Genomic DNA, 26,939 nt, shown 5'->3' on the forward strand with positions numbered 1-26,939 from the left:
TTTCATGTGATCATAAAAGTAAAAAGGAGTTCTGTAAATAAAAGCTAAGAGTTACAAGCTCACTGATGGATTCCTAGTTTACTCATTCTGCTGCCAAGAATAAACACAGGCTTTAGAAGGCTAACCATGCTAAATATTTAATGAGAAATATATGTGTACCGCCCCGGGGCTCAGCCGGCTGCCGAGCTGCTCGGGTCCGTGCTCGTCAGTGGGTGGCTCGATCTCCTCCCGGACCCGGGGGTCACGTTGCTCTGAAGGGGATTGGCGCTACGTGTAGGGACTTCGGTAGGGAGGTTAACGGCCGAGGCCGTGGCGTTTAGTAATGTAAGTTCGTGACGCCACTCACGGGTTGTGGTGAATGTGGACACCACCGCTGCCGTTAACTAGGCTCCCGGGGACGGTGTTATGCAGCCTGGTGTTGACCCCTCCATGGGCAGGGGGTGATGGTCCCGGGGCCCGGTGGTTGTGAGATGCAGGCAAGATGGTGTGGTGCAGTGCGCAGCCCAAGGGCACTGTTGTACTCACTATGACAAATACACCGGAGTCTCTGGTAAACCAAAAAGGATGGTGGTCGGTGCCTGCAGCCAGCTGCGCTTTACCCCTTTCTCAGGTTGGTGGCTCCCGCCTTTCTCCTGCACCTCTGTGGTAGAACTTGACTGCCTATGCTTCAGCAACGGTAGTCCGCTCCCCGGCGTGATGTGTGTCGGGGAACCCGTTTGCCCGCAGGCGCTGGCCCATGGGATCTCTCTGCCTGTGCGGTGGCTTTCTACCCCCCTCGGTGGGCTGTTGCCGTCTTTCGGGTCTTGGGACGGGAAAGGACCTAAGGTCCAGACCTAAATCAGTGAATTCTACGTGGTCCAGTGGCTTCTGGACCTCGTTCTGGGTCTGAGTACCCCTCCTGGTGCTCCGGTTTCCAGTTGGCTCCCCGGTTCGGTACCGGCGGGCCACTACCCTTTCCCGGTCCCTTACGGTTCCACCAGCCGTCTTCCCGGCTCCTGCAGGCGGCAACCACCGTCTGCTTCCTTGCCACGGTACCAGGACTACGACCCTGGCACCGGTCAGTGTTGTCGCGGCAGACCTGACGCCACAGGCCTGCTGCACTTGAACTTGAACTCCACTCCACTTCACTGTACTGAACTCACTGATTGACTGTTTCCTGTCTCATGCCCTCTGGACTCCTCGGTCGGTAGGCTTGGCCAACCGCCTGGCTCCGCCCCCTAGTGTGACCATTGAACACTGAGAGAGGTGACAAGGGTTTGTAGGTTGACTGCTGTCAACCAGGGCGTCACATATGTGTAGCCCAAAACACGTGAGTGTGTGTGTGTGTGTGTGCGTGTGTGTGTGTGTGTGTATATACGAGACAGTGTATATATATATATATATATATATATATATATATATTTACATTTGCCCCCATATGTGTCCATATCCTTTTAATATGGATAATTTCAGTAGTATAGATTGAGATTGGTAGCCAGATATCCACATGCACATCTATAACTTGAACTCCGCCGTGACACCACACACCCCTGCCGATACTTCACATCTACCTCCCATTGAAATCAATAGTAGGCGGATGTGCATTACCCGGCCATGGCTGCTGTCCTAAGACTGAGCAGCTCCGGAACGGAACATTTTCGGCTGCCTTCAGCACTGACGGCATTAAGCACAGCTGATCAGTGAAGGGTGCAAGATGTGGGACCCCGACCGATCAGATATTGATGACCTATCCTAAGGATCGGTCATCAATGTAAAATTAGTAGACAAGCCCTTTAACTTCTTGCCCTAGATGAAGGAAAGCCTTCTCTCAGCCCAGTAACGTTATGTCCACATGATGTCTTAAAGGGGGGGTTCACTATTCTGCAATAGTGGCCACATCGCTGTAAAACTCAAAGGCTTTTGTTAGATACCTTGTGTAGCACATTCTGCCTGTGAGCGGCGCTGTTGCAGTCCTCTCATCTCCATGAAGTGACCCCCGGGCTCCATTACCTTTTGAGTTTTGGTGATGTCATGTCAACTTCCAGTTGACCCAAAATAACTGAGGCCGGCCCCATTTCCCTTAGTGACTGGTCTGTGGACAGAGTTTCCCCGCTCATCATAGCCCAGCATCTCCCTGTTGTCTCTTCTTTGCTACAAGGCGCTGCAAGCAGGAGCGATGCTGGGCTGTGACGAGCGGTGACACTCCACCCACAGCCCATTCACTCAGGAAGACTGGGGCTGACCTCAGTGGTATCGGGTCAACTGGAAGGTGACGTGATATCACCGGATCTCAGAGGTCATGGAGCCCGGGAGGGGGGGGTTCTGTGATGGGGATGAGCGGACCTCAATAGCGCCTCTCAGAGGCAGAATGTACTTCACAAGGTATTTGACAAAAGGCTTCCCTATGAATTTTAGAGCAATATGGCCACTTATGCTGAGTAGTAAACTGCCCCTTTAATTCTGACGGAAGAGCCACTTCAGGAAACACTCGGTGGTCTTTTTGCTGGAGTGGCTGTGTCGGCGGTTTTGCTGTTGTTTTCTGCAGCTATTTGCATCTTTATTCTATTCTTTCAACTATGCAAAGTGAGCAGCTTCCAAATAAGCCCGAAAAATGGGCATGCCACTGCTTCACGGTTTCCAAACCCTGGCGTGATTAAAAGTAACAGAAGCCTGAACGTGAGCACAGCAATGCCGGTTACACAGTGCTGTGCAGTATGTTCATTTTTTACGGCTCTTTTTTAGGTGTATTACAGGCAGATTTGACCTGGAAAAGACATTGTGTGCACATTGTGTGCCTATTATTTGAAGACCCAAAATTAATCCTTGTTATAGTTTCATAGTGTTTAAGGTTGAAGGTAGATCTAACCTAACATGTTGATCCAGAGGAAGGCAAAAAAAAAACCCATGGGGCAGACAGTAAGTGCCACAGTAGAGGGAAAAAATTTCTTCCCGACCAAACATATATATATATATATATATATATATATATATATATATATATATATAGCCTATTATTTAAAGACCACCCCAAATCAATCCTTATTATAAACTCCTAGAGATTAAGATTCCCCAAAAAATCTGTCACTTGCCTAGTTGACTTTATTGCACATTGTTTATGGCATCAGAGTAGTGCCAAATATTTTCTGAAACCATTATGTATGATTGTATATAAGACTGCGGATAAACCTACGGCTTGTGTGACACCCTGGACTAGTCAGGTCGTCCCAGGTAGTCACACATAACACCACACCCCCTCCCGATTAGGTGACATCAGTCAAACTAAAAACCTTGTCACCACCCTCCAGGTTTCATGTCCACACCAGGGGGGCGGAGCCAGGCGGTTGGCTCTGCCCACCGAGGAGTTCACATGCCTGGAGGCGGGAGAACACAGACACAAGTCCAAGTTGACAGTGCAGAGTAGTTTTGACAGTGAAGGAGAGAGGTTGAGTCCGAGGGCAGACCTGCGCCCAGGCCTGCCATAGACTACTCCGGTGGCTGGGTCGGAGCCCAGTCATCTTTGGCAAGGAGGCAGACGGTGGTGGCCGCCTGCAGGAGCTGGGATTACAGCCGGTGGAACCGTAGGGACCGGGGTCGGGCGGTGGCTCGCCGGTACCGAACCAGGGAACCGATTGGAAACCGGAGCACCAGGAGGGGTACTCAGACCCAGTACAAAGCCCTGAACCGACAGGGCCGAGTCAAATCAACTAATTGAGGACTGAACTTAAGGACCTATCCCACACAAGACTCATTAGAAGACAACAGCCCAACCATACAGGGTAGAGCCACTGCCAAGGCATAGAGACCCAAAGGGCCAACGTCTGCGGGAAAACGGGCTCCTACGGCATATACAAGTCTGGGAGCGGACTACCGGTGTCTAGGCATAGGAGTCAAACATTTGCACACAGAGGTGCAGGAGAAAGGCGGAAACCACCAACCTATACCGGGAGAAGCTGCAGCCGGCTGCGGGCCCCGTTCATTACTCCGTTTGACACAATACACTGGAGTCTCTGGTAAACCAGAGTGAGTACACCAGTGCCTTCGGGCCGCGCACCGTGCCACACCGCATCAGCGTCCAACTCGCTCCCCTGCCTTAGCACCTCCTGCGGGTCCCCGGGACCATCATCCCCCTACCCATGGAGGGGTCAACACCAAGCTGCGCAACACCGTCCCCGGAGGCCTAGTTAACGGCAGCGGTGGTGTCCATCTATTCACCACAACCCGTGAGTGGCGTCACGAACTTACATCCCAAACCAAACCACCGCGGCCCCGGCCGTGGAACTCCCCGTCAAGTCCCTGCGTGTAGCGCCAACTCCCTTGCAGAGCGACGTGATCCCCGGGTCCGTGAGAGGCTCGAGCCACCACCCAAAGTACGAGTACGGATCCGAGCGGCTCTGCAGTCGCAGCCGAGCCCGCTGGGCGGTACACATCATGAGGATTAGTGATAGGCCTCGGTTCCACTTGCGCATAGCTTCCGATGTGAGAGCATCAGCAGCAATATGCTAATGTCCCACTGCTGCGAGCATCAGCCGGGGGTCGTACGACTGTGATGCGATCTTGCAATTGGGTCACAGCTGCAGAGAAGAGAGAGGGAGCACTTTCTCCCCATCTCCTCCACTGCCTGTCTATGCGTATATCACACTGCGGCCAGATGACATGCGAGTGCAGTGCGATGTTTCACACGCTCCAATAGACTTGTATGGAGGTGCGTGAGCTGAGAATCGCATGCTGCGATGTATTCCACATGCCGTTATGGCATGAGAAATCAATCGCAGATGGACACTGCCCCATAGTATTGCACTGGAGCAAGTTCAATATGATGTTTTATCAGATTGCACTTGTCCGTACAAAACACAAGTGGAACCGAGCCCTTAGATGGCAAATTCAGCTCTGCTATATTTTGACACTCCTTATGCATTTGATGACATACACACTGGAGTATTAGTGCGTTTACATGGGATGTGTCTCCGTCCGGCTTCTCCTCTGTCTTCGTTGCTTGCTGTGAGACGGCAGAGCAGTAAATGTAAGAGACATCCGGGCACTCGGAGCTCGGCAGCAAGGAGCTGGGATAACAGTGATATATGGAGCCACGTCTAATCTTTATCCATCGCCTCGCTCCCGCCTGACACGCTGCTCTGTCATCTCCGCTTATGGTCCAGCTGCCTTATTTTCGGTTTCGTGATGATTTAGTAAATAGCTTCTGATATCGACAATGATGATTTCTTACCTGAGATATTTATAATCGGCCTAGTTCAGCTTTTCCCCCTTTCCCACCTCCTATACTGTTACATGAAAAATGGATGGAATCTTTGCCGCTTAGGCGGCCTGTCATTTTACAGTCTTGTTTCGCAGTTCAGGGCCGTATCTGTGCACAGCTGTTGACTTGCGGTTCCGAGGGACTGAAGAAAGTGCACAGTAACGGGGAAGGAATGACAGACGCAGGTGGTTTAGACATAAGAGAAACTGACCTGTGAGCCATAGAAATGTCTGGCAGGAGAAGCTGGGAGTCAGTGAGGGGGTTCTCCCGCCGCTATGGAACCATACACGTCCTAGGGTGACGACTGACAGAACTTGCTGGATCTCATACTTTATTAGCTTCAAAACTACTAACTATTATGCAATTCAAAGCGCCACTCCAGCATTTTGAGGGGAGGGGCTTTCTGCACAGGAATGGTGCCTTTAATCAAACGTCCCTGACCCCCGTCTTATACTAACCCTCCAGTGTCTTCACCTTTTACTGATGCCATTCCAGTCCCACGGCGCCATCTCATGATCACAAATTCTGTGGGATTGCCCTTTTTTTAGCAATTTAAAACGCCACTCCAGCATTTTAGGGGGTTAGACTGCGGTCTTATATTCAATCCCCCGGCATCTTCACCTTTTACTGATGCCATTCGAGTCCCACGGCGCCATCTCACAATCCCAAATTCTGTGGAATTTCACTTTTTTTAGCAATTTTGCCAAACTTGGATTTTTTTTCTCCCACTTTCCAATAAATCACACGATGAATGGCGTCATTCAAAAGGACAACTCGTCCCGCCCAAAAAAAAAACCATACAAGCCCTTATAAGATTATGTTGATGGAGAAATAAAAAAAAGTTATGTCTTTTGGAAGAAGAGGAGATACAAACTATAATCAACAATAATACAACATCGTTCAGCGATATATTGTTTGTCCAAGGCGGTCGTTTTGATGTTGTTCGTCATTGGCAGAGTGTGAAACGTAGCAATTATGTCTGCTGCGATCCAAGCGATGAACAATATCTTGAAAATGAACGACGTGTCAACGATCAATGATATACAACCTATTTGCGATTTTGTGGAGTCCAACGTAGGTGTCACATGCAACGACGTTGCTAACAATGCCGGGTGTGCGTCGCGGAAACCGTGACCCCGACGACATATCGTCAGATAAATCGTAGCGTGTAACACCACCTTTAGACTAGTCGAGAGGGTGATGGTTTCTGCAGACTAGTTGTCCCACTCATCATGGTATTACACATCCATGATAACATGATATGCAAGAGCTGCCATGACAGCCTGCTCTCCGCAAGTTTTGCGGATGTTCACGCCTTTCTGTCATTTCATGAGGGCAATGAATCGGGGTGTACGTTCCCCTGCTTTATAGGAGCATTGTGATTATCTGGGTAGAACATCAGCATGAAGCAACCTTCCATTACTTCAGTATTCTCCTTAGGGCTACTGGTCCTTGGCAGGTAGCTTTGTCACGATGGTGTTTGGGAAGACTAGTCTAGGGAACCAACACTTCCTCAACCAGTCCGACTTTAATTAGAATATCACAAATGTATTTAATTTTTTAATTTTTTTGCCATATATCACAAGGAAATATACTTGTTAGACAGGGTATTAGCTTAGGAATAAACACATGCTGGCGGATTGGGAGACATGGGGTTATTCCCAAGAGAGTACGTTGCACCCTAATCCATGGGATAGAGGTAGACATGAGCAAATCGCTTTCTGCAGGTCTACATCAATGCTCTGTTGCAATTGATAGGAGCTGCGCAAAGTTCCTTAACCTTTCCTTAACGTTCGGGATCCCAGGCTCGAGTTATCATTAGCCGGGCCGCACAAATGACGTCATGCCGGGTTGGTGACTCAAGCGCTGCACTAGGGGACCCAGAAGATCAAAATTATTATGCAGCTTCTGTACACAGCCAGAGAGCATGACCTGCACCTGGGACTGGGGCCGGGCAAAGTGATCCACTAATCTCTGCATAGGGGATAACTACCATGGGCGTGTCACAGGTGACACAGTCCTGTGGTTTCTGGCAGTAGAAGGTCACAGTGTTTGGCTGCACATAATGCTCCCTGACTTTCTATTGTTTCTGTTGTTGGTATTAATTGTGCTAGGTAGCTTTCCTGCTGGATTTTCATCTATTCTCCTTTAGGACCCAGGGTAGCTAACCTTCTATCCAGCTGCTGATTATCAGTATTCCCCTTGTGCTTAAATAATCTTTTAATCCCTGGACTCGTGCTGGTGATATTATTAGTTTCATTTTAGCTCTGGTTGCAAGCAGGTGGCTTGTACTCATCTTTAGTATTGTTGCTTAAGCATTGTTGAACTCCTGACTGAGTCATCTGTGGCTAAGTAGTTCATGGACTTTTCCCCCATGTGTCCTCCTTGTGTCTTCCTTTAGCATTTAGTGGGGTTGATAAAGAGCTTATCCCACCCGTTCCCTATTTACGGTCCAGCACTAGGGATAACTAGGGTCAGGTATCCGGCTCAGCGCATAGGTGCGGAACTTATCCAGGGTGGTAAAGGGCCCGGGGTACCAGCAGTAGGTTCGGTCAGGGGTCACCATCTCCCCTTTCCCTAGACACATGGCTCCACTTACCTTACCTCTCACTGCTCGCTTGCTTCTTCCCCGTACCTAGCGTGACAATAACTTTATGGTTGCTTGGGGTCCGAGCAGTGATATCCCCAGTGATCCAAAGAATGGGGCCCTAGATCCAGCAATTGGGCTCTGCAGAACACCATTTGGAATGGACACACAAATACATTATGTACATACACATGTAGAATATACCCATATACAATACATATATTTTATGTGTATATACTAGACCTTTGTATTTATTGAACATTCTTATGTTATATGCAGAGGTACAGTATATTTTTTAATAGACAGGCTTCACTAAATGGGGGGTAGAGTCATGGGATAGGGGTTAGTCCCAGCCTGGATTCCTCAGAGTAGCGGTGATAAGAGGCAGTGTTGTCCGAGATTAGAGGCAGTGTTGTCAGAGATCAGTATCAGTGATATGGTGACTGTGGTCAAGGCTGTGACTGTAACTGAGAAACTTGATCCTGCACAGAGTTTCGAGCACAGTCACTAAAGGGCCCGTCACACACAACGAGATCGCTAACGTGATTGTTGCTGAGTAACAGTTTCTGTGATTCAGCAACGATCTCGTCAGCGATCTTGTTATGTGTGACACCTACCAGCGATCAGGCTCCTGCTGTGAGATCGCTATTCGTTGCCGAATGGTCCGGACCATTTTCTTCAAAGTCGATGTTGCATCGCTGTGTTTGATATATACCAACGACCTCCTAAGGCTAGGTTCACATTTCCGTTGTTTTGATTCAGTTACATGCGTTGCTTGACGCTTGTGACTGATGCGTTGTACAACGGATGACAATAATTGGAATTAGAAAGCGGATTCCGTTGTAAAACGAGAGAGAGAGAGAACGATCAGCTGATCGCTCTCATTTGCCGGCCGCCGGGAGATCAGGTGATCGCTCTCAAAAGCCGGTGGCCGGCTATTGTGAACGATCAGCTGATCGTTCTCTCTCTCTCGTTTTACAACGGAATCCGCTTATTAATTCCAATTATTGTCATCCTGTGATCAGCTGATCGCTCACTGAAGGCGGCTGCCGGGTGTTTAGCTGATCGTTCGGCCGCCGAGAGAGAGCATGCACAGCGAAATCATAAGGATTCTGCTGCTTAAAAAAACGCTACATGCTGTGTTCTTGCCGCCCGACTGTCAGTCATTCCACGACTGATGAGTCGGGCGGAGTATGCAACACAATGGCATCATATGGGAAACAATGGAATCTGCCAAACGGATTGCGTTGTTTATCAGAGCGGCAGATTGTGATTGATGCAAAACAACGGAAATGTGGACCTAGCCTAACACGGTCCCACCGCCCGCCGAGATAGTTATACAGGTCGCTGATCGTTACTGCATCATTGGTAAGGTCTGACTGTGTGACATCTCACCAGCGACCTCCCAGCGACTTACCAGCGATCCTTATCAGGTCGTATCGTTGTCGTGATCGCTGGTAAGTCGTTGTGTGTGACATATATTTATGACTGCTCCTTTTTAACCCAGGGTGATTTTCCGTTTTTGTTTCTTCCTCCCCTTCTTCCAAGAGCCATAACTTTAATTTTTTTCCTTCTATATATCCATATGAGGGCTTCTTTTTTTGCGAAAAGAGTTGTACTTTTCAACGACACCATTCATTCAGCGCCATAGTGTACTGGAAAAAAAATTCCAAGTGCGGTGAAATTGCAAAAAAACTGCAATTGCACATTTGTTTTGGGGATATTTTATTCACCTTGTTCAACCTTTTATTCACCTTGTAAAACTGTCTGGTATTGTGACATTATGATTCCCCAGGTCAGAACGAGTTCGTAGATACCAAACATGGATAGTTTTACTTCTACCTAAGTGGTGAAACAAAATTGAAAATATTAGAAAAAAAAGAATTGCGCTTTTGTCGCCATTTTCCTAGACCCGTAGCGTTCTCGTTTTTCGGGATCTGGAGCTCAGTGATGGCTTTTTTTTTGTGTCTTGAGCTGACATTTTTAATTGTACCATTTTTTTCATTGATGCAACATTTTTCCTACTATTGTATTTTAATGCAATGTTGCGGCCACCAAAAAAACCGTAATTCTGGCATTTTGATCAATTTAATTGATATTACATTTTGATAGAGCAGGCATTTCTGAACGCATCGATACCAAACGTGTATTTTTTTATTATTATCAATGTGTTATTTTCAAAGGGGCAAAAAGGGGGTGATTTGAACTTTTTAGGGTTTTTTTTCTACTAGTCCCCCTAGGAGACTTTATGACTGTAGTATTCAATCGTTTGTTCTGATCAGAGTGATGCTTCAGCAGAAATGCTATGTTACTTTGAGCACTGGTGCTCTGCTCGTATTCACAGGAAACACGTCACGGCAATGACAGTGGTCATCATCTGACCTCATGCTGTCATGACAACCTGTTGGCACCCCGTGATCGCGTCACGGGGCTGCCTATGGCGTCGGGGAACAGCGCAATCCCTGCTGGAGCGATTTAGATCACGCTGTTAAAGCTTGACAGCGCAATCTAAGGAGTTAACAGCTAAGAGGCGCAGGTGGATCAGAGATCCACCCGTGCCTATTAGCCGTACATGTCTGCTTACCAGATCAGCAGACATATGTGGGGAATACACAACCAATGATGTATAGGTACATTATTGTTTATGAAGGGGTTAAGTAGTAAGCAAAAGGTATGACGTAGGAAGGACAAGAGCAGAAACCGAGAGAGTTAGTTCAAAACTCAACTGGGGCTCACAAAAAAATCAAAAAAAATCACAATTAGTCCATTTTGCTAGATGTTTTAGGCCCATGTCTCCTCAGTACACCATCTCTTCGTTTGTTTACTTTAGACCAATATTTTGGCACAGGTATAGTGCAATTTGGCACACGTTACGCCACATCCTCTTCTCTCTAAACAAATGCTCTTTTTCATACACTGTTCAAAATAGTAATGAAAGGATATGGTGCAGAGCATGGATGACAGATTTCTGGTGCAAATTGTGCCATATTAAATAAATGTACCCCAGTCTATTCTCAGGGTGGGTGTCTCTGTGTATACAAGATATTTTTTTTTGCTTTTCTTTTTTGAAGCCTAAGTAGGAGAAAATGTTAGCTACCCTTAAAGACATTTACCAACTACGCCACCAAATCAGGCCTGGTTCATTTGACTGCAATGCATGGACAAGCTGTAGACCTTTACACCTGAACTCGACAGCCTCATATATTCCTATAAGGCTATCAAGTTTGGGTCAGGAGAACCACGGTCAGTCCACAAAAAAATGGTTTACATGTAAATCCAGCTTAGCGGAGATAGGGGTTCTCTCATTGTGTTGCAGTAAGAGGACCCCTTGCCTGACAGCTACTTTCTATCTTATACGACAGAGGCAGCCTATGCAGGTGCTATGAGAAAGAGAACGGATGTTACAGGAGGACAGCGGCTCAAAGGGTGACTGAGATAGTCCGGTAAGGACCACATTGAGATCCCAGCGAGGCGTCAGGACCCTCTGACGCGGACAGAGCCTACTAGCGGACACAAAGAAACGGCGGATCCAGCGATGATCCGCCAGAGCCGCGTCAAAGACTGCACTGAGTGCCGAGACCTGAACCTTCAGGGTGCTAGGCCGAAGGCCCAGGTCCAATCCACTCTGGAGGAAGTCTAGAATCTGCGCAACATTAGGCCGGAGTGGGTCAGGAGGCCGAGAACCACACCAGGAGGAAAATCTCATCCAGATTTTATTGTAAATACTATTAGTCACTGGTTTACGGTTCTTCTGTAGAGTAGCCACAACTTTGTCAGAAAGACCCTGGGCCTTCAGTGCCCGGGCCTCAGAAGCCAGGCAGCCAATTTGAGTTTCTGGGGATCCGGATGGAAAATCGGACCCTGGGATAGTAAACTAGGGTCTGAACCCAGGAGGACCGGTCCGTCTATCCCGAGCGACAGGATCATGCTGTACCAACTCCTCCGAGGCCACAGAGGGGCTACCAGGATAGTTGTGGCCCGAGCTACTAGGGATGGGGCCAGTGGAACACTCGCCACTCCATAGGAGCTACATTAGCAGGAACCGTCTTACAACTAAACTTGTCGATTTAGAAAACTATCTCATATACGGGAGTTATCATTTGTCAGATGAGAGTCAGGAGATTGGCTGCCAACAGAGGAGTCTGGCAGTGGCCTTCTGCCACCACCTATTGAAAACCTTTTTGGCCAGAGCATACAAAAGAATGGCTCATCATGAATAGCTGCCAGCCAAATGAACGTTCACCCATCAGCTATTGAATGTGTACAGCTATCTTTAGGGTCACAATAGGTGCATGAAGAAGGAAACAATCGAGAAGTCCTGTCTCCTGTATGTCAAGACCTTGTACTATAATGGACGCCAACTCTGTCTTTCCTGTTTTGCACAAAAGTCTAAAGGCCCCTTTGCACACTGAGACTTTCTAGCGATCCCACCAGCGATACCAACCTGGCCGGGATCGCTACAAAGTCTCTGGTGAGTCGCTGGTGAGCTCTCAAACAGGCAGACCTGGCCGACGACGCAGCAGCGTTACGGACCTGCAGAATGACCTAGCTGGTCATTGGGGACATGTCAAAGCAGCTATTTGAAAGGGAAGTCGCTAACGATGTCGTTGTAACGGTGTCAAACACACCGATGCATGCTGCGCAGCAGGAACAAAGCGGACCAAAAAATGGTCCTGAAAGATTTGTAGCGATCAGCAACCTCACAGCGGGGGCCAGGTCGCTGATGCGTTTCACACACTGCAATGTCGCTGGGGAGGTCGTTATTACGTCACAAAACCGGTGACGTTACAGCGATGTCGTTAGCGATGTTGCAGTGTGTAAAGGGGCCTTAAGTTGTGTTCTTCCAAAAATATGTGAAAACCTAGGACACTTTGATTAAATAATAGTTGGATAATGATTAATAGAAATAAATAAGCACATGGAACAATTGTTTTGATTTTTTTTACCAGAACCTATGTGAAATCTCAGTGGGGTTCTTGTGGATTTCCTCCATATTGCATGAAATCCTGTTGAGTTTTTCGACTTCAATCTGAGCTCCGAAAATCAACAGTTAAATACCAAAATTGAGCTCTCCTACATCTTTATACAGTGCCTACAAGTAGTATTCAACCCCCTGCAGATTTAGCAGGTTTGATAAGATGCAAGTAAGTTAGAGCCTGCAAACTTCAAACAAGAGCAGGATTTATTAACAGATGCATAAATCTTACAAACCAACAAGTTATGTTGCTCAGTTAAATTTTAATCAATTGTCAACATAAAAGTGTGGGTCAATTATTATTCAACCCCTAGGTTTAATATTTTGTGGAATAACCCTTGTTTGCAATTACAGCTAATAATCATCTTTTATAAGACCTGATCAGGCCGGCACAGGTCTCTGGAGTTATCTTGGCCCACTCCTCCGTGCAGATCTTCTCCAAGTTATCTAGGTTCTTTGGCTGTCTCATGTGGACTTTAATCTTGAGCTCCTTCCACAAGTTTTCAATTGGGTCAGGAGACTGACTAGGCCACTGCAACACCTTGATTTTTTTCCCTCTTGAACCAGGCCTTGGTTTTCTTGGCTGTGTGCTTTGGGTCGTTGTCTTGTTGGAAGATGAAATGACGACCCATCTTAAGATCCTTGATGGAGGAGCGGAGGTTCTTGGCCAAAATCTCCAGGTAGGCCGTGCTATCCATCTTCCCATGGATGCGGACCAGATGGCCAGGCCCCTTGGCTGAGAAACAGCCCCACAGCATGATGCTGCCACCACCATGCTTGACTGTAGGGATGGTATTCTTGGGGTCGTATGCAGTGCCATCCAGTCTCCAAACGTCACGTGTGTGCTTGGCACTAAAGATCTCGATCTTGGTCTCATCAGACCAGAGAACCTTGAACCAGTCTGTCTCAGAGTCCTCCAAGTGATCATGAGCAAACTGTAGACGAGCCTTGACATGACGCTTTGAAAGTAAAGGTACCTTACGGGCTCGTCTGGAACGGAGACCATTGCAGTGGAGTACGTTACTTATGGTATTGACTGAAACCAATGTCCCCACTGTCATGAGATCTTCCCGGAGCTCCTTCCTTGTTTTCCTTGGGTTAGCCTTGAGTCTTTGGACAAGCCTGGCCTCGGCACGGGTGGAAACTTTCAAAGGCTGTCCAGGCCGTGGAAGGCTAACAGTAGTTCCATAAGCCTTCCACTTCTGGATGATGCTCCCAACAGTGGAGACAAGTAGGCCCAACTCCTTGGAAAGGGTTTTATACCCCTTGCCAGCCTTGTGACCCTCCACGATCTTGTCTCTGATGGCCTTGGAATGCTCCTTTGTCTTTCCCATGTTGACCAAGTATGAGTGCTGTTCACAAGTTTGGGGAGGGTCTTAATTAGTCAGAAAAGGCTGGAAAAAGAGATAATTGATCCAAACATGTGAAGCTCATTGTTCTTTGTGCCTGAAATACTTCTTAATACTTTAGGGGAACCAAACAGAATTCTGGTGGTTTGAGGGGTTGAATAATAAATGACCCTCTGAATAAACTTTTCACAATATAAAAGAAAAAAAGAAAAAGAAATAACATTCTTTTTTGCTGCAGTGCATTTCACACTTCCAGGCTGATCTACAGTCCAAATGTCACAATGCCAAGTTAATTCCGAATGTGTAAACCTGCTAAATCTGCAGGGGGTTGAATACTACTTGTAGGCACTGTAAGTAGACGCATCATTCAAATATACGGCTGTTGTTGAAGCTCGGATGTAAGATTTACACATTATTTAATATCGCAATGATGGTGGTGTGAGAGTGGTGGTGGGAGTTGTTGGAGAAGGGTCATGCTGAGCTGAGAGTTGTAGTTTTCTGGGTTGAACGTCAGGTCTAGTATAACTGCAGTGTCACCGTACATTAATTCACCTCCCTGCATTCAGAACAGCGCGCAGTGTATGTGAATACAGATATCCTAGACAAGCTCCATTTATTGTGCACAGCCCCCTGCCCGAATGATACAGAATGAAGTGCCCCTCTGACCTTTAGCTGTGCCCGTGGCAGCTGCCATACTGTCACTAATAGAATTTCTCTCACATATCCCGAAACATAAAATGTAGGGAGCTGAAGAGGCATTTTTTTGGGTTAATTGAACCAGTAAATTCTTAATGGCTCCTTTTCATTTAGTTAATGTAATGCACTTTGAGGCAATCAGACGAGAGTGAGACTGTAAAGTGCTTAAGTAATCATCCTCCATCGCTGCCCATACAAGTTATTGCCCACACGCTCCCGAGAACCTGTATATATGTATATTTCAGAAAGGTGGTTATAATTAATTGTGAAATGTATGGGTGAATCCCAGGGTATCATGCTTTACATTCTGAGGGGAGTTTACACAATCTATAGATTTTTATGTATTGTTTTCCTCTTTGACCTCTTACACAAAAATACAACTTCTGCACCCCCTAAAACTATGACATTCTTGTTAACCATGTTTTGTCCGGATGTGTGTCTTGTCCTGAATTGTGTCTTGTCTTGAACTGTCTCCTGTGCTGAAATTTCTTGTCCGGAACGGTCTTGTCCTTAACTATATCCTGTCTTGAACAGTGTTTTGTCCTGAACTGCCTGAATTATATATGGTCCTGAACTATATCATGTCCTGAACTATGTCCTGTCCTAATCTGTGCCTTGTCCTTACCTGTGTCTGATGCTGAACTGAGTCTTGCCCTGAACTGTGCCTTTTTCTGAATTGTGTCTTGTCGTAAACTGTGCCTTGTTCTTAACTGTGTTCTGTGCTATGCTATGTTCTGAGCGGTGTCTTGTCCTGAGCAGTGTCTTGTCCTGAGCAGTGTCTTGTCCTGAGCGGTGTCTTGTCCTGACCGGTGTCTTGTCCTAATCTGCCTCAACTGTGTCTTGTCCAGAACTGTGTCTTGTCCTAATCTGCCTCAACTGTGTCTTATCCTGAACTGTGTCTTGTCCTGAACTGTGTCTTGTCCTGAACTCTGTCTTGTCCTGAACTCTGTCTTGTCCTGAACTCTGTCTTGTCCTGAACTCTGTCTTGTCCTGAACTCTGTCTTGTCCTGAACTCTGTCTTGTGCTAATCTGCCTCAACTGTGTCTTGTCCTGAACGTTGTCTTGTCCTGAACGGTGTCTTGTCCTGAATTCTGTATTGTCCTGAACTCTGTATTGTCCTGAACTCTGTATTGTCCTGAACTCTGTCTTGTTCTGAACTCTGCCTTGTCCTAAACTCTGTCCTTTCCTAATCTGCCTCAACTGCATCTTGTCCTGTACTGTGTCTTTTACTGAACTGTATCCTGTGTTTTATACTTAACTGTGTTCTGCCACAACAGTGTCTTGACCAGAACTGTGTTTTGTCCTAATCTGCCTCAACTGTGTCTTGTCCTGAACTGTGACTTGTCCTGAACTCTGTCTTGTCCTAATCTGCCTCAACTGTGTCTTGTCCTGAACGGTGTCTTGTCCTGAACGGTGTCTTGTCCTGAACGGTGTCTTGTCCTGAACGGTGTCTTGTCCTGAACGGTGTCTTGTCCTGAACGGTGTCTTTTACTGAACTGTATCCTGTGTTTTATACTTAACTGTGTTCTGCCACAACAGTGTCTTGACCAGAACTGTGTTTTGTCCTGAACTGTTCAGTTATATTACGAAATAACACTTGTATGTCTATCTCTTTACTAATCTCTATTTATAGTTGCCAACATTTCTCTGGATGCTCTGGTCTTGCCTCAACACCACCGCCCGAGAATACCCTTACTCTTTAAGAGAATGCCTATTTGGGCAAGGGTTACAAAAACTTCAGGCATCCTGGGGAGTTGACGGTTCAGTCTATAGGCTTCTCTATCTCTATAGGCTTCCAATTTGATTAAGAAATACACAAAAGGTTTATTTCTTGAAAAATTAATTAAGGGGTCTTGTCTATTGGATGCCATATTATGGAAGTAATTCTGTTGGAGAAAAGTACCTTCATAATATAGCACCATTAATTCCACAGCACTTTACAGATATTATCATCACTGTCACCATTGGGGCTCACAATCTAAATTTCTTATCAGAAAGTCTTTGGAGTTGCGGAAGTAAACCAGAGTACCCATAGGAAACAATACACCAACGCCTTGCAGATGTTTTTTTATGGTGGGACTCAAATCCTGGACCCCAGTCCTGCAAGGCTGTAATGCTAACCACTGAGCCACCATACTACCCTAATATGGAACCATTAACAGCATCATGTGGCAGCATATGTTAAATCTACAGATCCTTTCCATGTTGTCATCTGTCCCAGGAATGTTCTAGAAAAAGACAAAATCTTTCAGACTCCTGTAAGACTCAACATGCTTTCCAAGTACCACATAAGCCTTCTGGAAAGCATCACTCCCTGAATGTTTCCTATCTATGGCCCTGGGATGACACAACATCAGATCCAACACTGGCGTCAAGACACCGAATCATGGGGAAAGAACAGTCTTTGTGGCCACCAATAAATTGGTCTTCCTTCTACTCGAAAATAGTTTCTAAAACTTACCTAGTAGTTCAAAACCTCAGAAACCCTACATCCTTCCACCTGTACATAGCTGTGCTAAGGTCCGTATTACTCATATTGTCACCCAGATTTCCCAAAAACAGAAATAAAATTGATTTGCTTTTCCTTTAGGGTAAATGCTCTCTAACAATATAGATCACTGCCTCCCTTAGATGACTCAGTTTTCTAATCTGCGGTCGTCCTTTCATTGAGGATCATGTCCTTTCTCATTCTCTTCATTTCAAACCTGTTAATAGTTGCAGAGATAAAACGTATCAGAAAGTGGGCAATGAGAAGAGACGATCTGAGATCAGCCGTGTTAAACGGTGCTAAGCGTTTCATACTCCAGTGGTATCTTGTAAAAACCGAGCGAGATGATTGTCCTCAATGATTTCTCCTCTCCGGGATGATTTACAAGATGCTGTGTCAGCAATGATTTATCTATTGACAGCTAAGGATAATAAGATACGGGCGTACATGCAGCTCGCCCTTTTTCAAATTAACCTACAGACTGCATTAGGCAAATTTGATGGCATAAAAGGATTTTGCCAATTTGTCTGGAAGCAATTCCTCTTTGGTGCTGTACTAAGAGGAGCATTTCATGCCACCGAGCAATTTAAACGACTTTGATAGATAGTCCAGGAGGTGAAAGTATTGTACTGTACATCTATATTATCACTCCAATAAAAAGCCAATTCCCTTAATTGCTGGCCAGAATTAATCTGCAGAACAGGAGAACCGCGGCAGGAGGAGGGAGAGTGTCCTTGTGTCGCCTTAACTCAGTGCCCCTAATACAGAACTATATCCATTCAGGATTTACAGTGTGGCCTATATACAATAACAGAATCTATCCTTGTATCTATTTATCTATCTATTTACCATTATTACTATCTTTGTTTCATTCTATTTCTTTCTCTTTAAATTCTTTTCTTTTTCTTTCCTTCCTATCCTTTCTTTCTTTTCTTTTTCTTTCATTCTTTTCTTTCTCTTTCTCTTCTATCCTTTCTTTCTCTTTCTTTCCTGTCCTTTCTTTCTTTCTTTCTTTCCTTCTTTCCTATCCTTTCTTTCCTGTCCTTTCTCTCCTATTCTCTTTCTTTATTTCTTTCTTACTTTCTTTCTTTCCTATTCATTCTTTCTTGCCAATCCTTTCTTTCTCTTTCTCTCCTATGCTTTCTTTCTTTCTTATCCTTTCTTTCGTTCTTTCCTGTCCATTCTCTTCTATTCTTTTTCTTTCTTTCTTTCCTATTCATTCTTTCTTTCTCTTTCTTTCTTTTTTCTTTCTTTCCTGTCCTTTCTTTCTTTCCTTCCTTCCTACCTTCTTTCTTTCCTGTCCTTTCTCTCCTATTCTTTTTCTCTTTCTTTCCTTCTTTCCTTCTTTCCTATCCTTTCTTTCCTATTCTTTTTCTTTCTTTCTTTCCTATTCTTTCTTTATTTCCTGTCCTTTCTTTCTTTCTTTTTTCTTTCCTATCCTTTCTTTTCTTTCTTTCTTTCTTTCTTTCTTTCTTTCCTTCTTTCTTTTTTCCTATCCTTTCTTTCTTTCCTATCCTTTCTATCTCATCCTTTCTTTCTTTTTTCCTATCCCTTCTTTCTTTCCTACCCCTTCTTTCTTTCTTTCTTTCTTTCCTTCTTTCGTGGTTTGACCAAAGGTTATGTGAACCACAACGTTGTGACATAGGGGTACTTTGCACGCTGCGACATCGCAAGCCGATGCTGCGATGTCGAGCGCGATAGTCCCCGCCCCCGTCGCAGCAGCGATATCTTGTGATTGCTGGCGTAGCGAACATTATCGCTATGCCAGCTTCACATGCACTCACCTGCCCTGCGACGTCGCTCTGGCCGGCAACCCGCCTCCTTCCTAAGGGGGCGGGACGTGCGGTGTCACAGCGACGTCACACGGCAGGCAGTCAATAGCAGTGGAGGGGCGGAGATGAGCAGGATGTAAACATCCCGCCCACCTCCTTCCTTCCGCATTGCAGCCGGGACGCAGGTAAGGAGATGTTCCTCGCTCCTGCAACTTCACACACAGCGATGTGTGCTGCCGCAGGAACAAGGAACAACATCGTACCTGTCGCTGCATCGGCATTATGGGAATGTCAGACCCTACACCGATGATACGATAACGACGCTTTTGCGCTCGTTAATCGTATAAAAAAGGATTTGCACACTACGATATCGACTGCGACGCCGGATGTGCGTCACTTTCGATTTGACCCCATCGACATTGCACCTGCGATGTCGTAGTGTGCAAAGCCTGCCATAGTCTAATTAAATCCACTTTTTCTATACATAAGACTATTGGAGTGCTGTCTTTTTACTTTTATTAAACTTTTTCTATCTATCTATAACAAAAAACTAGAGTCAGCACTTCCAAAGATTTGCCAAAAATGGAGACTTTAATGGCCTAGTGGAAATGTTTCTGTTCAACTGAACCTTTTTCAAGCTTCAAAAGGCTTGAAAAATGTTCAGTAGAACAGAAACATTTCCACTAGGCCATTAAAGCCCCCATTTTTTTTTGCAAATTTTTCAAAGTACTGCCTATGTTTTTTGTTTTATATGCCGCTATTTTTTAATAAATGCATTAGGGGCCCTGCACCCATTTATAGAACCACAATTGTGGTGCTGTTCCAATTCTCATAACCTGTCTATCTATCTATCTATCTATCTATCTATCTAACTATCTATCCCTCTATCTATCCCTCTATCTATCTATCCCTCTATCTATCTATCTATCTATCTATCTATCTATCTATCTATCTAACTATCTATCTATCTATCTTCTATTAAAAACAAAAATGAGACCGCACAAGCGAAATAATAATGCATGTGGTATCACAACCAAATAGTAAAAAATAGTCATCTCAAAAAACATAGACAGCAATCCAAAAATTATCCAGCATAATTTACACCAATCAATAATTCAATCAAGATCAGTTGTATATCATCCAGTGATGCAACACAAATATGATGATATCCAGTGTACATATACTGTGTAATAGTGTAGATATAAATGGTAGATGCAAAAAATACATTACAAGTTTCATAAAATAGTTAAATTGAAAAAAAATAATCAGACTGAGATGGAGATATCTTTGGTGCAACTTGTGCAGCTGATAAATAAGAGGCCACGTCTACCTCTAAAGCAGGTGTAATGGTGCATAATGACGAGCTATTATGCTGCCAGGGCCCATACATTGTCCTGTGATGCGAACTGAGATGGGGACCGTACACGTACAGCACATGGAGCCATTTTAGCCAATGTCCAGTATTCTACACAAATCAACAATGTCCCTGGTAAAAAAAATCACAACATGCACTAGTCTGGTCTGATTTACGGACAAGGAGTTGCACACAGAGCCAGTCATGTCCACAATTTAAGGAACTGACTGGCTTGAGCTTCAGGACGGTTTTCTGAACCCGGGCTTAGTTGTACAGTCAAGTTATTCAAGACTGACTCATAGCTATGGATACACATACCAAAACCTAGACCTCTCTTTGTTGTCAGGTTGTGTCCCTAGCAGCCAAGTCCTTAAAGGGATTCTGTCACCACATTTGACCTATCTAACTTATTAATATGGACATACAGGTTATAAAATGCTGAAAAATGTAGTTGCATGCCTCATATTAAATGAGCTCTTCCAGGCTATGGGGCGGATGCTGCCTGGAAGCTAATTCCACCTCCAGAGATTACTCTAAATAAAAGAGGCGTTACCAGTGTGAGACAAGTGACTGCCAAGAAACAGGAGAAATTAAGTGTGATTTCTTGCATACACAATTTGTTCAGCTCCCTGAGCTTTGCTTCATTGCAACAATATTGCAGCACTGTCGGCCTGTGAGCTGGAGGCTGAAGCTGAGAGGCACCTGCACAAGTGTCAGTTATAATCACATACAGCTCTGCAATCAGAGGAGATAGCAGTCATCACACATCACACTGGTGATGCCCCTTTTATTTAAAATAAGCACTGGAGGCGGAGTTATCTTCCAGGCAGCATCCGCCCCATAGCCTGGAAGAGCTCATTTGTAAAAAGTGATAAAAAAACTTTCCACAACAAGGCACCTGATATGAGACATAGACGTATGACATTTTCCAGCATTCTATAACCTGTATGTCCATATTAATAGCTTTGATTGGTCAAATGTGACAAATTACCTTTAAAAGATTATTTAGGTCCTAATTAATTCAGGTCTAAATTTAATTTGATCTGCGCACAAAGAAGGGTCAAAGTGGTCAAATATCCGTCACACTACTCTCATTCTTTTCGTGCCATAGTAATCAGATTTTCTAAAATTTCTAATTGCCAATTAATGCCCCCTCCCACTCAAAAAAACAATTCATTATTTCATTTTTTTTCTCAGGTTTTTATTGTTTTGAGCATTTTTAGGTATGTTCATTTTTCCATTTGCAACTTTTTTGGAACTTATTTTGTGTTTGCCTGTTTTTTTTGTGTTTTTTTTTACATTGATCTTTTTGTAAGGATTTTAAAGTTTCCAGATCTTTTCCCCTGACTCCTTATTTGCGTCTTTTCGAAAAGTTCGCTAACTTTGTTGCAACTGATCTCCAGCCCCTCCTTGAAATGATTTTATGAATGCTAGATATTCTTCCACCATTTTTACGTATTTTTTCAAAACATGCACATTTTTGTTATTTTGCTCTAAAATGGTGCAAGAAGCATTAAAGGCAAAAATAAAGACCATTTCTGACAAAAATATTTGGGCAAAATTTTATAAACTGCGTGTGCAATTTTCGAAAATCGAGTGCTAAAAAACGTGAGTACCATAAAACAAAAAAAAGAAAATTGACTTAAGAAAAAATGCAAAAAATGAATTCAGGGCCTCAACATTTCATGGTAGCGTTCTATACTATATGGTAAAAAAAAAGTATCTCGCTCATGCGATTCCGAGTGCGAGGTTGTAATTAAGAAGAATTTGCAAAGAAACCACCATATAAATGTTTTATTAATTCTGCGTTAAATGCCAAACATATAAAAAATAACCGTTTTAATAAAAACACCACCTGCTGTGTTGGGGTGGTCTTCTCTATTTTCTGCTCCACTTCCAGGATGTTCTGATGCTGCAAGTCTCCTGAGATCCTACAACATGAAACTATTAAACCTAGTGCAGTCACCAACTTGGATGGGAAATGTATTAAAGCCACATTTTTTTTTTACTGCATTCATAGCATTTTTTTTTCATGCACTAAACCATAAAGTAGCCAGGGAACACTATACATATATAGCGCAGCTGTGTCCGGTATACATTCAGTGGTAAGCAGGAATATATATATATAGTACGGGAATTGGAAGGAATAAAAGGCCGTTTTACTCACGTACATCCATACAGTGCTGAAATAGCATCCATCATGGCGTGGTGAAACATGGTCAACCACTCAAGCAAGCATCGGTGTGTTAAGGTACACTTGATGCTCAGCCCAGTGCAAGCTGCTTGAAGTGTTTGACGGGCTCGCACTGGGGGTACCAACAGCATGAACGGATGTAGTGTGCGCCAAATAAAAAAAAAATGGAAGAACACTGCCCATCCTCTACCACCCAGTTATTTGTTTATGGCTGGCTACATGTGTGCAGAGACCCGAAATGCCCAATCAGTGACGTTCATTCGGGTTCAGGTCAAGTCCAGGTCCCAAACCAAACTTTATCTAATGTCCAGCTGAACTCGCCGAAGCAAACTTCCCTGGGTTTGCTCATCTTTAGTCAAGAGTTGTACTCACAATTCTGCTAGTTGCAGTTAGAAACAGCTAACACCTCTGTGCAGACATTGAATCAGCAAGGCAAGTTGGGAGGTTTCAGATCTGAAGCCTGCAAAAAATTAGTTACATAATCTGGCTCATGACAAATGCCCAAATAGGTTTTTATGTGACCTCCTAAATCAAGGTAAAGTTACTAGTTTTATGTATATAAAGATATATACAGTATATACGTATCTCCTCATTTATACTATGTATCTCCTGCAGCACTTAAAGGGGGCCTATGTTGATAGGTGATTGGTGGGTGTCCATCTACTGGGACCAACACTGGTCAGCAGAAGTTTTATCCCCATTAGAATGGAGCTATAGGTTTGATTCCCAACCCAAATTTTATTAATTCCCAATAGGGTTGCTGGAAAAAGCCAAACATAGCATTCGGTAGCCCCAGAGGGTATGAATGAATACACGGTTTAATATACACACTGCTTCTCTTTTCTAAAAAAGTTCCCATTTTGCTGATAGTAGGCGCATCCCAGTAGTCGGACGTCTACCAATCAAGACCAGTCAACGTGTCACCAGATAACCACTCTAGGCTGTCTATACCCGTACCTGCCAACTGTGTTCTATTTGCCCAGCCTGTCCCAAATTTTCAGACACAATCTCAGAAAATTCAGGGGTCCCATAATTAATGAGGCCAATAGCTTTCTCCTCAGTCTACCTACAAATATTCAGACTCTGCATGGATTCCGAAGACAAGTGGCTGTCGGAGACCTCTGACAGCAGCTTATCTTCCAGGACCACAAAAGATTGGTCAGGATGAGCAGAACATCCACCCTTGTTTCCTCAAAATCTGACAAAATTTGTGGTCAATATTTTATTCGGATAAGACCCTATTGTGCATTTATTTCTTTCCAGCTTCGCTTACTTGAAGATTTGTGGTATGTCCTGACCAGGTTTATCTAAGCCAGGATAACTCGGCATGCCAAATGTCAATCTCAGTTCTGCTACGTCACAACAGATCTAGTGCTCTGCTACCTCCTCATTTATAAAAACGTGGAGTTCAACTTTAAACTATAGTTTATCAACTCTTCTCCGTTATCACACGTTTATAGCTCAGTGTTATCTCATCTGATCAGTGATGCTTGCGGATAACTGCGACACCTTGTACGGTATCTCCCCTTATTTCCCAAGACGTGAAGTCACCGGCGGATATTCTGTAGAGATGGATTATGAATAAAGATAAAAAAAAAGAGAGACCTCATTCTACCCCTAGAGAGGAACTATATTCATATTGTGACCTCAAATGTGTCCAGATTGGATATTGGACTAAAAATACTCCCTGACAGCTGGACTGAACTTGTCCCGCACAAAAGGAAACAGCGCAGGGGCTTAAAGCTAAGAAGCCATATTACACAAGAATAGCATCTTCCCTTTTCTCGCCAAAGATAGTAAAATTAACATGCAGCTGGCTCCTCTGATAAATGGATTCGGTTAGGTCACTGAGGGGATGCATGTGACACTAAGTGATTTACAGTCCCCTTACCTTAATGAAATTGTTTCAGCGAGATGACGCTGAGAGCTTTTAATGGATGGCTTTACTTGATGTAATGAAATTGCATTCCTTTGGCATTTAATATAAGGTGCAGTTATTATTTACTAGAGCTTTTCCAGAGCTACTATTGCTATTGTGAGCAGCAGCGATGGCAGCAGCAGCAGGGCTGTAGCACAGTGCACGGTGGAGACGGTGCACGGGAAGAGCTGCCAGTCAGCGAGGCCTAGATCTGTACATTACGTCCCATTGCTTAAGTCGATCCCCCCTTCATCTGTTCACAGGCAACTGGATTTTAACCAGATCAGCTGCATTGAAGATGGAGCGTTCCGAGCCCTGCGCGACCTGGAAGTGCTGTGAGTACATCTTATCTCATGTCTTAAGATCAGTAGAAGGAGCAGCCTCCTTATATGAGCATGTCTGTATGTGCTATGCTACCATTGTGTGGATATACATGTGCGTATGCATATATATATTCTTATATATAGGTGTATTTTTTGTTAATCATTTGTGTATATTTTTTATATTTATTTTAATTATTGTCTATATATTTTTTTTAATAAATATATTTTTTTATATATTTTGTTTTAATCATTTTTATGTGTGTGTGTGTATATATATATATATATATATATATATATATTTGGTTTTTTTTTTAATTACTGTTCATTGTTTTATATATATATATATATATATATAGATGTATCTATATATATATATATATATATATTGTGTATATATATCTATATATTTATTTATTTTCTTAATGTATATTTTATATATATATATATATATATATATATATATATGTGTATATATATATATATATATACACATTTTTTTATTTTTATTTGCTGAAAATATAAATTGCACTCTATAGGGTCATGTATTAAAAGGATATCTTGCTTCAAAACAGTTGATCTTGTCTACCTGCAACATCACCACATGATTGTAGGAAAAATGTTAAATCACAGTAAATGATAAAAAAAAATATAACAAAAATAAATAAATCGTAATAAATTATTGGAGAAGAAAATAGCATTGAGATGACCTGTCAAAAGCGGTCTTCTCAAAGAATGCATTGACAATGTGACCTTGGATGAGGAGGTGGTCTTTTAGAAATATTTCACTGTATGTCTGTCGCACTATTGCGTCAGTCTGGCCACACCTGACTGCCGGTAATTGGGACGGCGCGTGCCGCAATGCCGTACACTGCAGAGGCCACATATGCGCCATCTTTTATGACACGTTGCTGCAGGATTTCTTTTGTTGCTATCACTTTCATTTTTATCTATTCTCTTTCCTGTCCTGTTTCATTATTAGTTTTTGTAGGCTTTTTGACTAATATATACCTTATATATATATATATATATATATATATATAAATAGTAACAAAGATATTAATGAACTCACGTGGAAAAAGTGTCAGCGGTGGGACACTACATTCGTTACATAGTTCTTCGTATAGTTTTTTTTGTAGGGTTTTAGATTAATATATGCATTTATATACAGAAATAATTATATAGATATTAATTAACTCATGTAGCAAAAGTGTCAGTGGTGCGACACTGAATTCGTTCACATAATATTGAGCATAAACTCAATTTTTATGGGTTTTTTGTGCTGCACTAAAAGGGTCAAATATTTTTTAAGAAAAGTATGTCATTGTACAACCCTAAATAGCCGTCATAAGTGTAGACATTTTTGCTGCATATGTCCCATGGTTGGCCCACATTTGATAATGTTATATATATATATGGACCCAAGAAATATTTGTGTAATTCAGCTACTCTTGAGTGAGTAGTTAGCTATTCGTACTCACTATGCTTTTAGCGAGTGCTGTCCGCTACTCGCATATTCGCTACGAGAAGCGGGCACAATGTAAGTCAATGGGAAATACTCGCTAAGTAGTGAGTAACTCGAAAGCCGTACTATTCACTACTCTCACGAAAGGTACGGCTTTCGGGTTACTCACTACTTAGCAAGTATTTCCCATTTACTTACATTGTGCTCGCTAACTACTCACGCAACACTAAATTCAGCCCTTTCACATATAATAAATGGAGCATATTTTGTAGTTCTTTCCAAGTAGTTATTACATATACATATTGCAACTGAGCACAAACTAAATTGTTTCCTGCTCATGTGAGTTTGAGAATTGGCTTTATCAGGACTGTAGTCTACTTCAATAGTTGGTCTTTATTCGACAATATCAGATATACTGTATATGGACCCAAAAAATATTTGTGTCATTCACCCCTTTCACATATAATAAAAGGAGTAATTATTATAGTCAGGTCCAAGTAGTCACTATATATACACGTATTGCAACTGAGCGCAAACTCATAAATTGTTTCCTGCTCATGTGAGTTTGAGAATTGGCTTTAGCAGGTC

General features: G+C 43.6%; 1 protein-coding gene across 3 annotated transcripts in view; it reads left to right on the forward strand.

The window, feature by feature from the left end:
* SLIT2 (slit guidance ligand 2) overlaps nt 1–26,939 on the forward strand; it is a 474,993-nt gene that overhangs the window by 302,290 nt on the left and 145,764 nt on the right. For all 3 annotated transcript variants that reach the window (XM_075346920.1, XM_075346918.1, XM_075346919.1), the window contains exon 6: nt 24,830–24,901. In XM_075346920.1, coding sequence (XP_075203035.1) covers nt 24,830–24,901 — 72 coding nt within the window. The remainder of the gene's footprint in view (nt 1–24,829; nt 24,902–26,939) is intronic.

Source organism: Anomaloglossus baeobatrachus, chromosome 1 (genome assembly GCF_048569485.1).
Source record: "Anomaloglossus baeobatrachus isolate aAnoBae1 chromosome 1, aAnoBae1.hap1, whole genome shotgun sequence".
NCBI classification, from domain to species: domain Eukaryota; kingdom Metazoa; phylum Chordata; class Amphibia; order Anura; family Aromobatidae; genus Anomaloglossus; species Anomaloglossus baeobatrachus.